At 32.2% G+C, this 15,556-nt stretch overlaps 1 protein-coding gene across 2 annotated transcripts; it reads left to right on the forward strand.

Moving 5' to 3' along the window:
• Nucleotides 1–9,672: 9,672 nt before the first annotated feature.
• On the forward strand, nucleotides 9,673–15,493 carry LOC114383098 (cryptochrome-1-like). 2 transcript variants are annotated; one of them, XM_028342692.1, is made up of 5 exons: nucleotides 9,673–10,508; nucleotides 10,987–11,205; nucleotides 12,041–12,747; nucleotides 13,472–14,274; nucleotides 14,927–15,493. In XM_028342692.1, exons 1-5 carry the CDS (start codon nucleotides 10,196–10,198, stop codon nucleotides 14,928–14,930), a joined length of 2,046 nt encoding a protein of 681 aa, XP_028198493.1. In that variant the 5' UTR covers nucleotides 9,673–10,195; the 3' UTR covers nucleotides 14,931–15,493. The 2 variants fall into 2 exon arrangements, with proteins under 2 accessions (XP_028198493.1, XP_028198494.1); XM_028342693.1 differs by lacking the exon at nucleotides 14,927–15,493 and having other exon boundaries at nucleotides 13,472–14,631.
• Nucleotides 15,494–15,556: the final 63 nt, after the last annotated feature.

Here is a 15,556-nt window from a genome sequence, read left to right on the forward strand (position 1 = left end):
CCAAGAGAATATTGGGAATAGAAATCAAACGAGACAGAAAAAGGAAATTGTTGTATTTGTCCCAAGAGTTATATCTCAGAAAAGTTCTTGAAAGGTTTAGAATGTCAAATTCCAAACCTATAACTACTCCTATGTCACAACAGTTTAAGCTCAGTACAAGTCAAGCACCTAAGACACATGATGATATAATTTACATGGAAGGTATTCCATATGCTAATGTTGTAGGGTCACTGATGTATGCTATGGTATGTACTCGCCCTGACATAGCTCATGCAGTGAGCCTAGTAAGTAGGTTCATGGCAAATCTAGGCAAAGCACATTGGCAAGCCCTAAAATGGATACTCAAATATATCAGAGGATCACTTGGAAGAGTTCTGGTTTATGGTGGAGCTAGGAATAGCAGAAGAACAGCTGCTATTGAAGGTTTTGTAGATTCTGATTATGTTGGCTGTTTAGATTCAAGGAAATCCCTCACAGGATTTGTGTTCACTGCTTTTGGCACTGCAATTAGTTGGAAAACTAGCCTTCAAAAGGTAGTGGCTTTATCAACCACTGAAGCTGAGTATATTGCTCTTACAGAAGCTGTGAAAGAATCTCTGTGGCTTGAAGGCATTGCAAAGGAGCTGAAGATACAAAAAGAAGTGATCACAGTACACTGAGACAACCAAAGTGCCATTGATTTATCCAGAAATTTTGTGCATCATGAGAGGACAAAGCACATTGATATTAAGCTGCATTTTGTCAGAGAAGTTATTGGTCAAGGATCAGTTATAGTCAAGAAGATTTCAACTGATCACAATCCTTCTGATATGATCACAAAGGCTCTTCCAAGTAGCAAGTTTTTCCATTGTTTGGACTTAATTCAGCTGAAGGGTGATTAAATCTTGTTTCTGCAGCAGCCTCTGGTTTTGTTAATGTTTTGTTATTGAACCAAGGTGGAGAATTGTTGTATGTTGGTTCATTAACAACCATTAGTTAGGTTCTCTTAGACTTTACCAACTTAGTTATTTTCTGTTTTCTGTTATTCTGTTATAGCATGTAACAGTTAAGTAGTTTTAAGTTGGTTGGGTTAGTTAGGCTTGAAATAGTGCTTCTATTTCCTCTTCTTATATAGCCCTAAACTGTAGAGAGTTTTTTACCTAGAAAAAATTCTATAGAGATTGAATATATGTGGTTGCTGAGTTCTGTGCAGTTTTTTGTTCATCCTTTTTTCTGTATTTTGCTTATTTTTGTTCATACAAGAATCTCATTCTTTTGTGAAGTAAAATCTTATCTTGGCACAACATAATTAAAGACATAATTCTTTTTAATTAGAAATAAATTCGAAACTTCTCATGATGAAGCAAGTTGTGTTTAAAATATTATGTTAACTAGTAATAGAACAATGGATACATATAATTGGAATAAAATGAAGTAACCATTGTACCCAAAAATATGGCAGTACCCAATATAACTCAAGCATACCTTGGGACATCATTTCCACATGCCTTTGCAACAAGGACTAACTCGAAACAACACTTTTAGCTGCCCCGGCCCTTGTTGCTTGAAAATTTTCTTTACAAGCATGAAGGTACAACCTCAAAAGGCGTCGAGCAAGGGCATGAACCTTACTGATAGAGCTTCCATGCTCAGCAACTACTGAATATAAAGCAGCCTCAATAGCAGCAGCTTCTCTTAACTCTCCTTCAAGCATCTTTATCTTGTTTTCCAAGTGCTCAATGTTGTTGTCTAAAATGGCATTTCTGGCTTCCCTTGGATAAACCTTGGCAGTTTTTTTGTCACTGCTTCGAATGTTCGCTCCATTATTTTGGGCATCTCCATTAACACCATTTTCCTTTACCTCAGTGAGATGATTGTTACCAAGTGACCCAATATTCCTAGCTGAGTCTGCTGATAACCTTACAGACCTCACATTCTTCAATCTTTCATTTTTAAGAACATTGCCTTTCATACCATTATTTGACCCACCAAAACAATAAGAATTGCTACTCTATAAAACTTGATATTTTGAACCTTCTGCCACTGATTCATCTTCTACATGATATTGTTTATCAGAATGAAACATTTCATTTCCATGCTTATGTTGAATGGAACTGTAATAGTTATCACTTCCCCCCTCCAGCACACAACTTTTGTCAACTTCCTCATAACTCTCACTTAATTTGTCTTTGGTTTCCAAACCAAAGCTTGGATTCCTGTCCACTGTCTAGAGATGTAGTGTTGCTAGAATAAATTCCAAAATCACTTTCGTTATTGTTTCTTTGTACAACTGTACTCATATTTCTACAATTGGCAACTTTTTCACAACTCTCCTAATCCAAATTTTCATCATCACTAATTCTGGACCTACTCTTAGAATTTTCCTCCAAGGTTGGGGAAGAAGAATCAGCATTCAAAGAAGCAACCTACTTTGGGGTTGCTGATCTATGATTGGGAGTGCTTGTAATAGAGGTATGACAACACCTGTCACTCATGATAACTCGTCCAATTTGTTAGCGGCGCTAACGAATCAGAGGACTTATCGTGAGCGGTGTGTGTGACGAGAGTGGATACCTCCACCGTCTGTTGCCCTAACTCCACAGTCATTGTTTTCTTGTTTGGTTAGGGTTCTTCCTAATCTATTGTGTTGTGTTACATCTCACTGTATTTAAATTGTATGTCATTAATGTGGTTTGCTGTAGATTAAACTTTTGTTCATAATAAGTGAACCTTAGATTCCCGTTTGAGATTGAATACAATGATTCTTGTGGAAAGTTTGCATTAATCATTGTATTCAATCTTGAATTGTCCATTTGGACATTTTAGGGAGACTCACATTTTTATGGTATATTCATGTGTTAAGGTTAACATTATTTTGTTTAATTTGATGAAATTACAATACAATGCATTTCTAGTTGTTCTCTGAGTGCATATTTGATTATCGGCGAATTATTGTCACCAATTTCATGTCGTGTACTTGGAGACCAATGCGAAATGTTGACGCATGAATCTACCATAAAAATGTGTTTTCCTGAATGAGATAGGGCCACACCTTAAATGAAAAAGTGAGATATCATGCATTGAAAGAGTTTCAGAGTTTGAAAGAGGTATTTTTTTAGATGGATCGAAGTTAGATGAATGAAAGTTGTTTGAGCCCTGCGTGTGAGGAAGACGAGGAACAATTCATACAATTTGCTTCAAAAAGAAGTCGACCAGATGAAAACGAGAAGTTTTTTTGTCCATGCATAAATTGTTTGAACGGGAGACGGAAAAAAGTCAATGACATACGGGACCATCTATTGTGTGATGGAATTCAGAGGAATTATACGACGTGGATATGGCATGGTGAAATGACAGACATGCAGAGTGGGCCTCAATCTGAACCATTTGATGTAGAAATGGGAGATCACTTGGAGGATATGATTCGTGACCTTGGACAAGAGTGTTTTCAACAAGCACATGCCCCTATGTATGATACATTACAAAGTGATTCAAAGAAGGCTTTGTATCCAGGGTGCAAGAATTCATTGACGTTGTTGTCGATGGTGTTAAGTCTGGTTAATGTGAAGGCCAAATATGGGTGGAGTGACAAAGGCTTTAGTTCACTGCTTGAAGTAGTACACGATATGCTTCCAGAGGAAAACATGTTGCCTAGAAGTTACTATCAGGCCAAGAAGATACTGTGTCCGATGGGTATGGAGTATCAGAAGATTCATGCTTGCATGAATGATTGCATACTGTACAGGCACGAATTTGAAGAAATGTCCAAATGCCCTAGGTGCGGGGTATCTCGGTACAAAGTCAAGGATGGTGAGGAGTGTAGTAGTGATGAAAACTCAAAGAAGGGTCCCCCAGTGAAAGTGTTGTGGTATCTACCGATCGTTCCAAGGTTTAAGCGTCTTTTTGCTAATGGAAACGGCACTAAAGACCTTACATGGCATGCAAATGGAAGAAATTGCGATGGAATGATCTGTCATCCGGCTGATTGCTCCTAGTGGAAGAAGATAGATTGTTTGTTTTTGGATTTCGACAAAGAGGCAAGAAATCTTAGACTTGAACTACCCAGTGATGGAATGAATCCATATGGTAATTTAAGCACTCAACACAGTTCATGGTCAGTTCTACTAGTAATTTACAATTTGTCTCCTTGGTTGTGCATGAAGCGAAAATACATGATGTTGTCTATGATGATATCGAGCTCCAGACAGCCAGAAAATGACATTGATGTTTATCCAATAGTTTTTAACCATTCAAAAAACAACATCTAAAAAATTAATGGTCACATCATCATTTGATGCAACTCTTTAACAACAGGGATAAAAAATCCAATCAAAAAATAGTTGAGGGATCAAAACCGATTAAATATTAATTGAGGGACAAAATCAAAAATCCTTAACTAACGTGAGAAAAAGTGAGAGGAAAAAGTTATAATTCAAAATTAAAAATTAAATTTTAATTACGATAGAATAATTAGAGTTTGTTTCGAATCATAATTAAGTATTTTTATTATATAGAAAACATAAAATTAAAATTTTGAGTTCATATGTAAGAAAAAAATATGTTTTTGTTCCTTATGAATATTTTTATTATTTAATGAACTAAAAAAATTTTCGTTCATAACTAATTTATAGTATAAAAAATATTATTATTATATAGATAAATATAAAAAATATAAATATTAGTTAAACTACTTTTCTTGTTTCTTAATTAATTTATTATGTTTAATTTGGTTCCTTTATTTTTAATAGGTTTAATTAGGTATCTTACTTCTTAAGATAAATTAAATTATATTTTTATTTTTAAAAGTTTTAAGTTAATCACGTAGAATGAATTTAATTTGGTCTTATTTTATTCTGTTAGCTTCAACTATTTTTTTAAAATACCCTCAAATTTGGTTTAAAATATGAAAAAATTGAAATAATTTTTAAAAGTAAGAACTTAATTAAAAAAATTAAAATTAAAACCAAACTAAATATATTATAAAAAATAATGACCTAATTAAAAATTTTAAGAATAAATGAATGAAATTGAACCTAATAAATGAATTTCTTGATTTCTTTCTTAAAAATTTATTCACAAAAATATTTTTAACATCTATTTTATGTTAAATTAATTGATATTTTGTAATTTCTAGATGGAATTTATAAAAAAGTAGTTTTGTTTTTCAAATTTTGAAGGATTATCGGTATAACCGACTATTATTTGAAAACTGTCATATTTTTTATTTTAAAATTCCAAATTAGAATAGAAAGGTTGACTCTATTCTTGTTTTTTTATAAAAAAAATCACTATTATTTGAAAATAGGTTGTTTAATTTTATTTTTACAATTCCTAAATGTCATTATTTAAAAACTGTCCTTAAAAAAAAAAAAGAACGTGTAGATCAAATGGGAACCATTTTTATAATCTTTCCCTACCAACTATATTATTAAAAAATTATTTAATGATGGGTTCAGACGTTGTTATATACACATATGTTGTGTAATTGTATTGTTGCCTAATCGATTGCAATGAAGTACATCACCATTGATATCTCAAATCACACAAATAAACAAAAGATCAAAATAAAAAGGATAATAAAAAAGAAAAAAAATAGCAATCATTCTTATTTTAAGAAATTAACTAAAAATTTTCAATAAAATACATTCCTTATGGTATTTTTAAACACACAGGAACATTTTTTTAAAAAAAATAGTAAAAAAGAAAAAATAATAAGAATCGTTCAGAACTTAATTATAAATTGGTAAATTTTATAGTTGATTAAATGGACTGTTTCATTAATCAACTAATAGATTATTTAATTTAAATTAAAAAAATAGACAGTTTTCAATTTAAATGAAAATTGGTTACTTGTCAAAAAAGAACTGAAAAAAAAAAGCTTTAACATCAATGAGATTAGTACGCTTTCAAAATTTAAATTAGTTATTTTTTTTCTCCATTATTTATTTATTTTTTGTAAAGGGAGACAATAATAATTTAAAAAATTACTTAAAAACTGAAAATTTGCAGTTATTATAAGAGTGTTTCACTGTAAAAAAAAACTTAAATTAAGAAAAAATAAATAGCAGTTGAAATATTGTTGAAACATAATAAGAATTCTTTTAAAGAGATAATAAAAAGAAATTTTAAAATTAGCATGATAGTTTAGAAATTTATAATTAAAAAAAACAAACTGTCCATTTTTAAATAACAGTGTATTTACGTTTATTGATCCTTAATTGGTGAAAATAGCATCTTAATTTATTATTCTAACAATTGTTGTAATATTTTCTATTGCTAATAATTGTGATACTTTTAATTTTAAGAAATTGAGTAGTTTAAAAAAGCCTAGAAGAAAGTAGTGGTTTAGTTTGTAATTTTAAAATTTTAAAAATGGAAATTATTTATCAATGTTTAAAAAATGGAAAATATCGATCAAAATCTTTAAGTGAAAAAGCAGGTTACACTCATTTCTTGACTATCAATTAAAAGTTTCAAATGAATGATAACCATTAATTAATACGGGACATTTAAATACATACGAATGCTAAAATTAAGAATTCCCTTCTTCTTCATGTGCAATCATATGAGAGAGATGAATGAATGAAAAAGTCGTGTTCGTGTTCGCTAGTAATTTAAGGGACAGAGAAAAAAATGAATCACGGTTTAAGAGAATTCATTTATTCAATAGCTTTAATCAACTACTATATTTTTCAATAGCTTTTAATTGGATTTTTTTTAATTCTAACTTTAATCAACTACTATATTATTCAATAACTTTTAATTAGATTTTTTTTAATTCACCGTTGAATTAAAAGTTCATTTCACACAAATTATATATATAAATTTTATATAAATTTAAAATTATTTATTACCTTATTCATATAGATTAAAATCGATTTAGAATAAACTTTTCAAAATAGATTAAAATATAAATTATTTTATTATCATTTTATTGTTGTTCACTTTTGATAAAATCTGATATCAACGATCTTGATAATATATAGATATAATTTAATAGTTAGATCAAAAAATCACATTTTGTCAAGTTATTGAATGGATAATAATTGTTTAAGTTAGACGATGTAATTTTATTCATCCTCATATATATATATATATATATATATATATATATATATATATATATATATATATATATATATATATATCTTTTGTTTTGATATTCAGTTTTGGCATGCTAGATTGTTTAATTGATATTAAAAACATAAGATGATATAATACGGTTAAGGAGAGTGAAATTCACCACTTCATTAAAGGAAAGTATTCAAATGAGAATGAATATATGAGAAAGAGAGAGAGTAAAGTGGGGGTAATGAAAGTACAAATAGACTTAGAGGTTTATATGTTTAAAGGTAGAGGCATTTGAAAGATACTTGATGTATTTGAATAACCTAAATGATAAATTTTTCAATAAATATTATAAGAAAAAAATAAAAGGTACAATAATTTAATTTGTCTCATAATATATAGTCTCGTAGTATAAAGATTATTCTTCTAAAAATTAATTATAGTTGACCAAATAATTGATAGTTACATGAAATATTCAAATATGTAATTTTATTTATCTTAAGAATATTTTAGATTAAATATAAAAGTAAAGTAAAATATATTTTTTTTAAAAAGAAACCGGTTGAACCCGTCCTTTGTATTGTTTAACACCAATTTTGAGTTGGTTCTTTATCAGTTCTAAAATATTGTGATATTTTGAGGTGTTTGGACCGCTTGGCTCCCGGTCGGGGCCGATCTGATTTCTAAAACAATGATTAGAAGTATAAGAGGATATATCATATGCATTTTTTAGAGAGAATATATCATATGTATTTAAGGAGAGTAAAATTCATCACTTCATTAGAGACGAATATGCTAAAATATTTTTAAGATAAATAAAATTACATATTTAAAATAAGAATACATATAAACTTAGAGGTTCATATATACAAGGAGATTTTGAAAGAGATTTGATGTATTTAAATAACCTAAATTATAAATTTTTTAATAAATATTATAAAAAAACATAAAAAGTTAAAATAATTTAACTTTTCCCATAAGATAAAACTCTTATGAATTTAAACTTTTATAAAATCTCTTTTTTCTAACTTTTTTTTAAAAGGTAAGATGTATTAATTATTTTAACTTGTAAAAAAAGTTTGATTAATTTATTTTTTTCTTTTAGCTTTTTCTTGTCCATCAAAATTTAAAACAGTCTAGTTTCATAAGTATAAATCGTGTATGCAACTATAATTAATGTAAGATATTTTTATATTATCATCAAACAAAATATTGTAAAATATTTTCAAAAAAAAGTTTTTTTTATCAATTACATAAATAGTATTGATGACTTATATAATAATTATTTTTAATAGAATATATACTAATAATTATCTTAAAATTCATATTAATAATTAATCGCTAGTTAAAATAAAGTTTATATAGTAGAAATTAAACTCTTGTTAAAGCTCCTTACCTTAACATGGGGAAAATAATTCCGTATGTATAATTCTTTTAGGCCAGCTGTAATTAGTCTCTTAAATCAAATTAGATGAGACACATGGGTCTATTAGTAAAAAAAATTCATTACAATAGAATGAAATGTCTATCTATTTTTCAAATGGTAAAATTATAAATTTGGTTTCCTATTATCTCATAATTGATTTTGATTCTTTTATAATTTAATTCCTTAGTTTTTTACAATTTTGTTATTGTAATCCTCAACATGAGGTTGGACGTTAACTTATTTGTCAACGTTGATCATCACATGTCATGTTTTTGTTGGATATTGACCACCATTTGTTGCAACGATAATTTCGTGCACACAATTAAGGTCAACCTCCAATAGAATTGTAATACGTGACTATCAAGGTGAGTAATTAATCATCAACGTCTAATTTAGGGATTAAGGATTAAAATAACATGATAACAAAAAAATTAAGGGATTAAATTCGTGAATTAAATTATAAAGGAACCAAAATCGAATTTTGGACTAAGAAAATCAAATTTATAATTTTTTCTTTCAAATTAAATATCTTACATCATCATTTTATGCCGTGTGTTTATATTAATGTAGCACTTTACTACATGCCGTGGGTTATATGTCATCAATTTTTTTTTTTTTGAGAGAAGTACACGGGGATCTATATATACCACCCCTTAATGAATTAATTAACATATAGAAGTAACCAACCCGAATCGTTGCGTAAAACAAGGGAACATGTTACACAATTGACTAAAATAAAATGACGTAAGAGATTGACCATTCTTTTTATTTGGTTATTTATTTTTTTGTGCTTGATTTGCAATTCTACTATTACACAAATGAATCTTCTATATATTTCCGTGTCGAAATACAGCTAAAACTTGAAAAGATTCTAGACCTCAAAAAAGGAACGTAGGTTTTCAATGCTGGATCAGGAAAAAATAATGTGACATGCCCAGGTGGGTTTTTCTGAGATAGAAAATGTAACGTAAAGTACGTACGCTGAAAAAGAAAAGAGTGTAATAATTTTTTGAATAGCCATGACCATGAGGCAGCACTACTGTACATGTATCTGTATCCATCCTTTTTCTGATTCCGCGTCATGTCACTTGGACAGAAAAAAAAAATAGAAGAAACTAGAGACGTAGATCAGATGTGATTTGTTTTTGTTGCATAGGATAAATAGAAATACGAAAATCTACGTGACATAAAAAAGGTGTGGCTGTGGTTTGCCTATCAATTCATTGTGTATCCCCATTCAGTTGGCCAATCCTCTTCACTTGTTCTCTCTCTCTCTCTCCTCAGTGTCTCTTCTCTCTGGTTGCAACTTGGTCTGTGTGTGTGAAAGCACCAAAAATAAGAATTTTCTGCAAAAGAAATCAATCCCCTCTCTCCCAAAAGAAATGCTAAAGTGTGGGAGAAAAGGGTATTAAAAAAGATAAGTGCCAAACCTCAAAGTTGTGCTTTTTACCTCCCTCAGTTAAAGAAAAAACCAAGACCAAAAGGAATAAAAAATAAGGTAGAGAGAGAAGGCATTAAGGTAAGAGTTAAGACTAGTTAGCATTTCTTGGTGGTTGTGGTGTTCTTGAGGTGAAAGGGAAAGGAAGGAAAGAAAGAGATCTATCTGGTGGTTAACAGAGAGGTTGTATGTGTTTGTGTGTTTGAATAATAATAATAACAACAAGATCAACAACAATAGACTAGTTCTTGAGGTTGTGGTGTTGGTGAAATTTTTGTGTGGAGATGTCAGGTGGTGGATGCAGCATAGTGTGGTTCAGGAGAGATCTGAGGGTGGAGGATAACCCTGCACTGGCTGCAGGAGTGAGAGCAGGTGCTGTGGTTTGTGTCTTCATTTGGGCTCCTGAGGAAGAGGGTCAATACTACCCTGGAAGGGTCTCTAGGTGGTGGCTCAAACAAAGCTTGGCTCACCTTGATTCCTATCTGAGAAACCTTGGCTCCCCTCTAATCACCAAACGTTCCACTAATAGTATTTCTTCTCTCTTGGAGGTTGTTAAGTCCACCGGGGCTACCCAACTCTTTTTCAACCATTTATATGGTACAGTTTTAATTTTATTCCTTTTCTTACATGACTTACTTCTCATGCTTATGTATGATATATGATATGATTCTAGTGCTTCCTAATTCATCTTCTTTGCTTTTCTTTTCTTTGATTATTATATATCATATCATACTATTTTGTTTTGTTCGTCAGATATAATTGTTTTTGTACAACTATTTTCATGTATGCAAACATGATACCAACCAAGGTTTTGGAGATTTGATTACTTAGTAATAAAAAACATCATTGTAGACTATAGGATCCTTGATTATATCAATTAGAGTTGTGTATATTATAATTTGGTAACTTTGTCTGTTATTTTTTAGTTGTTTGATTACGGTTTCTTCTTTTTTTCTTCTCTATTTAAATAATTGGATTTCCTTTTTCATAGTTTCATGAGAAAAGTGAAGTTCATCCCTTCAGCTTCATGATGATGATATCAAAGTAAGTAAGTAAGTAATTATCTGTGTTGCAGATCCGTTGTCACTTGTGAGGGATCACAAAGCAAAGGAGGTTCTGACGGCTCAAGGCATTACCGTACGTTCCTTCAACTCGGACTTGTTGTATGAGCCATGGGATGTGAATGATGCTCATGGCCAACCATTCACAACTTTTTCTGCTTTTTGGGAAAGATGCCTTAGCATGCCTTATGACCCACAAGCACCTCTTCTCCCACCTAAAAGGATTATTCCAGGTCTACTTTTATTCATTTTTTTCCTCCCTTGGCCGCACATTTTTTTATTAGTAGTATTATTATTGCGTGTTGATTGGGTGCTATTAGCTGCATAAGTCATTTACTTCTGGCTCTAGTTTGAAGTCGTCACTTCAACGAATTATCCAAATTGGGAAATGAACAATGATGCTTTTAACTGCTTTAAAAGTTCCTTTGTAACATAGCGAAAAGGTACAGAAGTTAAATCATATTATTTAACAAGTTGGAGTTTTCTTTAAAATTTTAAATGCAATTAAAAATTCATAGATCATTCTGCCACGTCAACTAATAGGCTTCCAATGTAGTTGACCAACCATTGTAGAAAAAAAGAAATTAAAGATGCAACAAATATTCTATTGCGTAGTTACAGCTGGCGTCTCATGTAAAAATCGGATAAGTCTGCAAGTTTTGTTTTTCAAACGCCTATTTTGGTTATGTAGATAAGCTTTACTAGTTTAGTCTTAGAAAAAAATTCACCATTTTATGCAAAATGTGATTAGTTAGTTCTTTGTTCAACGGGAAAAAAAATTCATGTAACGCGCAGGTCTAATTTAAAGACTAATTTCATGACAGTTTGAATGATTAATTGAATAAATTAATGTCAAAAACTTTGGAAGACCATGGTAACACTTTTCATTATTGACGAACAGAATCAAGAACCAAAGTAATGACATTAGTATGGGTCTTACTTTGGTACATTGTACATATATGTCGACGTGTACTTCAGTATATTTGGTACATGTTTTTTTCTTTGTAGCATTGTCATTTGTAATGAATTTCTTTTGCACTATGGTAACAATTTTTCGCCTTGTTTCAGGTGATGTATCAAGGTGCCCTTCTGATACATTGGTGTTTGAAGACGAATCGGAAAAGGCAAGCAATGCGCTTCTTGCTCGAGCATGGTCACCCGGGTGGAGCAATGCTGATAAGGCATTGGCAGCATTTGTAAACGGTGCTCTAATCGAGTACTCGAAGAATCGCAGGAAGGCTGACAGTGCCACAACCTCATTTCTCTCACCACATTTGCACTTTGGTGAGGTGAGTGTGAAGAAAGTGTTCCACCTTGTCCGCATCAAGCAAGTGTTTTGGGCCAATGAAGGAAACAAGGCTGGTGAAGAGAGTGTGAACTTGTTTCTCAAGTCTATTGGTCTTAGAGAGTATTCAAGGTACATTAGTTTCAACCACCCTTATAGTCATGAGAGGCCCCTTCTAGGCCACCTTAAGTTTTTCCCTTGGGTGGTGAATGAAGGGTACTTTAAGGCTTGGAGACAAGGCAGAACAGGTTACCCTTTGGTAGATGCTGGCATGAGAGAGTTGTGGGCAACTGGTTGGTTGCATGATCGAATACGTGTTGTGGTTTCAAGTTTCTTTGTGAAGGTGCTGCAGCTTCCTTGGAGATGGGGAATGAAGTATTTCTGGGACACCCTTTTGGATGCAGATCTTGAGAGTGATGCTCTTGGTTGGCAGTACATATCTGGCACTCTCCCTGATGGTCGCGAATTTGACCGAATAGATAATCCACAGGTGCAGTTGCTTCTGTGTATAAACTACAAAATCTTGCTTTAGTTGATGATGTTCTTTGGTGTATGGTCTTCTGTTCACATGTTCTTCTTTTTATATTGAAAAGGAAAGCCATGTCATGAGTTTCATAAGCCTGTTGTTATTACTTTTCTGATTTGTGTAATTTATGAAGTCATAAACTCTTATTTCCACCACTGAGTCTTTTCACAGAGAAATGAGACAGAAAGTATTTCCACCCTCTTTTCTGAACTTCCTCAAATAGTGCTATGTATATTACAAGCCAGTTTTTTGTTGGAACAACAATTTAGATGAAGCAAAAACTCCATCCGACTATTGTTTACATTTCAGTCAGTGGAGAAGCTTCAATTGTCTGATCTGGTATGATGACTCTTTTAATTCTCAACATGGATAAGACAACACTCTGGCTTCTTTTGCCTTATCTGAACTTTTTCGTGTTGAAAATTTGAGATAGTCATTTGTATCACTTGAATGCCGTTGAATATGGTTGATCAATCATAACTATTGAGTTAATTTTTTATCAATCATAACTTTGTTTCTTCAATTTTGGGGGCAATTGGATTGAACTCTTAAGATTTGTGTTATACTTTATGAACTTTGATATTGACATTTTGAGACTCGAGTTATATGCTACTGTCAGCAATTTGAATGCTTAAAGATGATAAATACCCTGTGATAAATCCACTAATTTGAGTTTTGTATTTTCTAGTTTGTGGGCTACAAATGTGACCCAAATGGAGAATATGTGCGACGCTGGCTTCCTGAACTTGCTAGATTACCAACTGAATGGATACACCATCCATGGAATGCACCAGAGTCTGTACTCCAAGCTGCTGGAATTGAACTTGGTTCAAATTATCCTCTTCCCATTGTGGGAATAGATGCAGCAGAAGTAAGACTGCAAGAAGCACTTATTCAAATGTGGCGACAAGAAGCAGCTTCAAGAGCTGCAATGGAAAATGGAACCGAGGAAGGGCTTGGAGACTCGTCTGAATCAGCCCCTATTGCCTTTCCTCAAGACATACAAATGGAGGAAAGGCCTGAACCTGTTAGGAACAACCCACCTCACGGTACTCGGCGCTACCAGGATCAGATGGTCCCAAGTATTACTTCTTCCCATGTGAGAGTGGAAGAGGAAGAAACATCTTCAGACCTTCGAAACTCGGCTGCAGACAGCAGAGCCGAAGTGCCTATAAATGTAACCACACAACAAAATGCAAGAGAGACAGTGAATCAAGGGGTGCTACTGAATACAAATAGAAACACTCGAGTACAGAATAATCCTACAACGTGGCTGAGAAATGCAGCTGAAGATTCCACAGCAGAATCTTCAAGTAGTACTAGGAGAGAAAGGGATGGGGGTGTAGTTCCAGTATGGTCCCCCCCAGCTTCTAATTTCTCAGAACAATTTGTAGATGATGAAAATGGTATAGGAACCGGTTCATCTTACTTGCAAAGGCAGCATCCTCAGTCTCATCAATTGATGAACTGGACACGGCTACCTCAGACTGGGTGAGATTTCCCAAAGCACTGAAAAGATTAATATGTACTTTGTGCTCATGCTAGTCAATTTCATTACAAATTTACTAGGTCATTCTCCAACCATTTGAAGATTTTTGAAACATAGTATGGCTAGCCTGCTTCTGTTCATTAGGCTTCTTTAAGACCTATAAAACACTTTCCGTGTGCCTGCTTTTTTGGTTTTTTTCACTCTTCTGGTACTCTTCACAATAATTAGATAAGTTGTAGAATTTTGTTACATCTACAACCACTCATGCTCATTTGTAAAACATCAATCCTGTCTTTTGATTTAAGATTTATGTTTTAACTTCATATTAATTTTATATAATGTATTGTCATGCTATGTTCTATGATTTGTATCTGTAGTTTCTAGATGTAAAGAGTGTACTGCAATATTTTCATGTATTAGTAATTTATCAAGAAAATCATATAACGAATTCCAATATTTTGGATAATGTTTATGGCAATGGATCCTCTATTATATATTTTTTATTTTAAAATTGAGGTTTAGAAGAATAAACAGTGAGATCATAACACATGACCATGTCTAAGTTTTTGTAACCATTCCCTTGTTTCTGATCTAATGTTTATGATTTATTTTGGTCTTCTTGTTATCTTGTTACAATTAATACTTCAATTACAGGTAAATTACGTCTAGAACATGCCGATTAATATCAGGGAGATGGAAAATGCACTCTCCCCTCTTCTTTTGGGAAACATGGGATGGGCATTAGACATACATGTGATCATTTCCTACATCCTTAAACCTGTCTTGACACATGATTAACGGCTGACCTCCAATGTGCATGAAAATTTCAGTTCATGCAGGCGGTAGTTTCATCTGCGGTGCCTTTTGCTCTCTTGTACAAAATTTGTAGGCCTACTGTATAGTATAAATTTGTATTGTGGTGGAGAAAGAGCCACTATTCGATTTGGACCTTTGGTCCTGTCTTAAAACTCAGGTTTGTGCTTATCATTCAAGGTAGTTATTTACATTTCCTGTCCCGTTATCCTGTACATTTATTTTGACTACTGTAAAGTGCACTCATCTCAGAGCTCACATCTCCGAAACTTCTCTATGTGGCAAACTAAAAGACAGTGCCAAAGACACTTTTTGTTTTTTGTTTGCCCTGTCTTAGTAATGCTTATTCCTGAAATTTCCTATGGTTGAGTAAAGATATGCAAATAATTCCAGCAAGTTAGTAACTTACTCAACTGTTTTACTTTAGCCAGAATAAACTACATTTTAGAAAGATAAAGAACTTGCATTTTG

Source organism: Glycine soja, chromosome 14, assembly GCF_004193775.1.
Source record: "Glycine soja cultivar W05 chromosome 14, ASM419377v2, whole genome shotgun sequence".
In the NCBI taxonomy this organism is placed as follows: Eukaryota; Viridiplantae; Streptophyta; class Magnoliopsida; order Fabales; family Fabaceae; genus Glycine; species Glycine soja.

Excerpts from the sequence above, each read along its gene's own strand:
- LOC114383098 (XM_028342692.1), top strand. The coding sequence starts at position 10,196 with ATGTCAGGTGGTGGATGCAGCATAGTGTGGTTCAGGAGAGATCTGAGG. Across the intron at positions 10,509-10,986 it reads CTTTTTCAACCATTTATATG|ATCCGTTGTCACTTGTGAGG; the intron begins GTACAGTTTTAA and ends TCTGTGTTGCAG. Across the intron at positions 12,748-13,471 it reads ACCGAATAGATAATCCACAG|TTTGTGGGCTACAAATGTGA; the intron begins GTGCAGTTGCTT and ends TGTATTTTCTAG.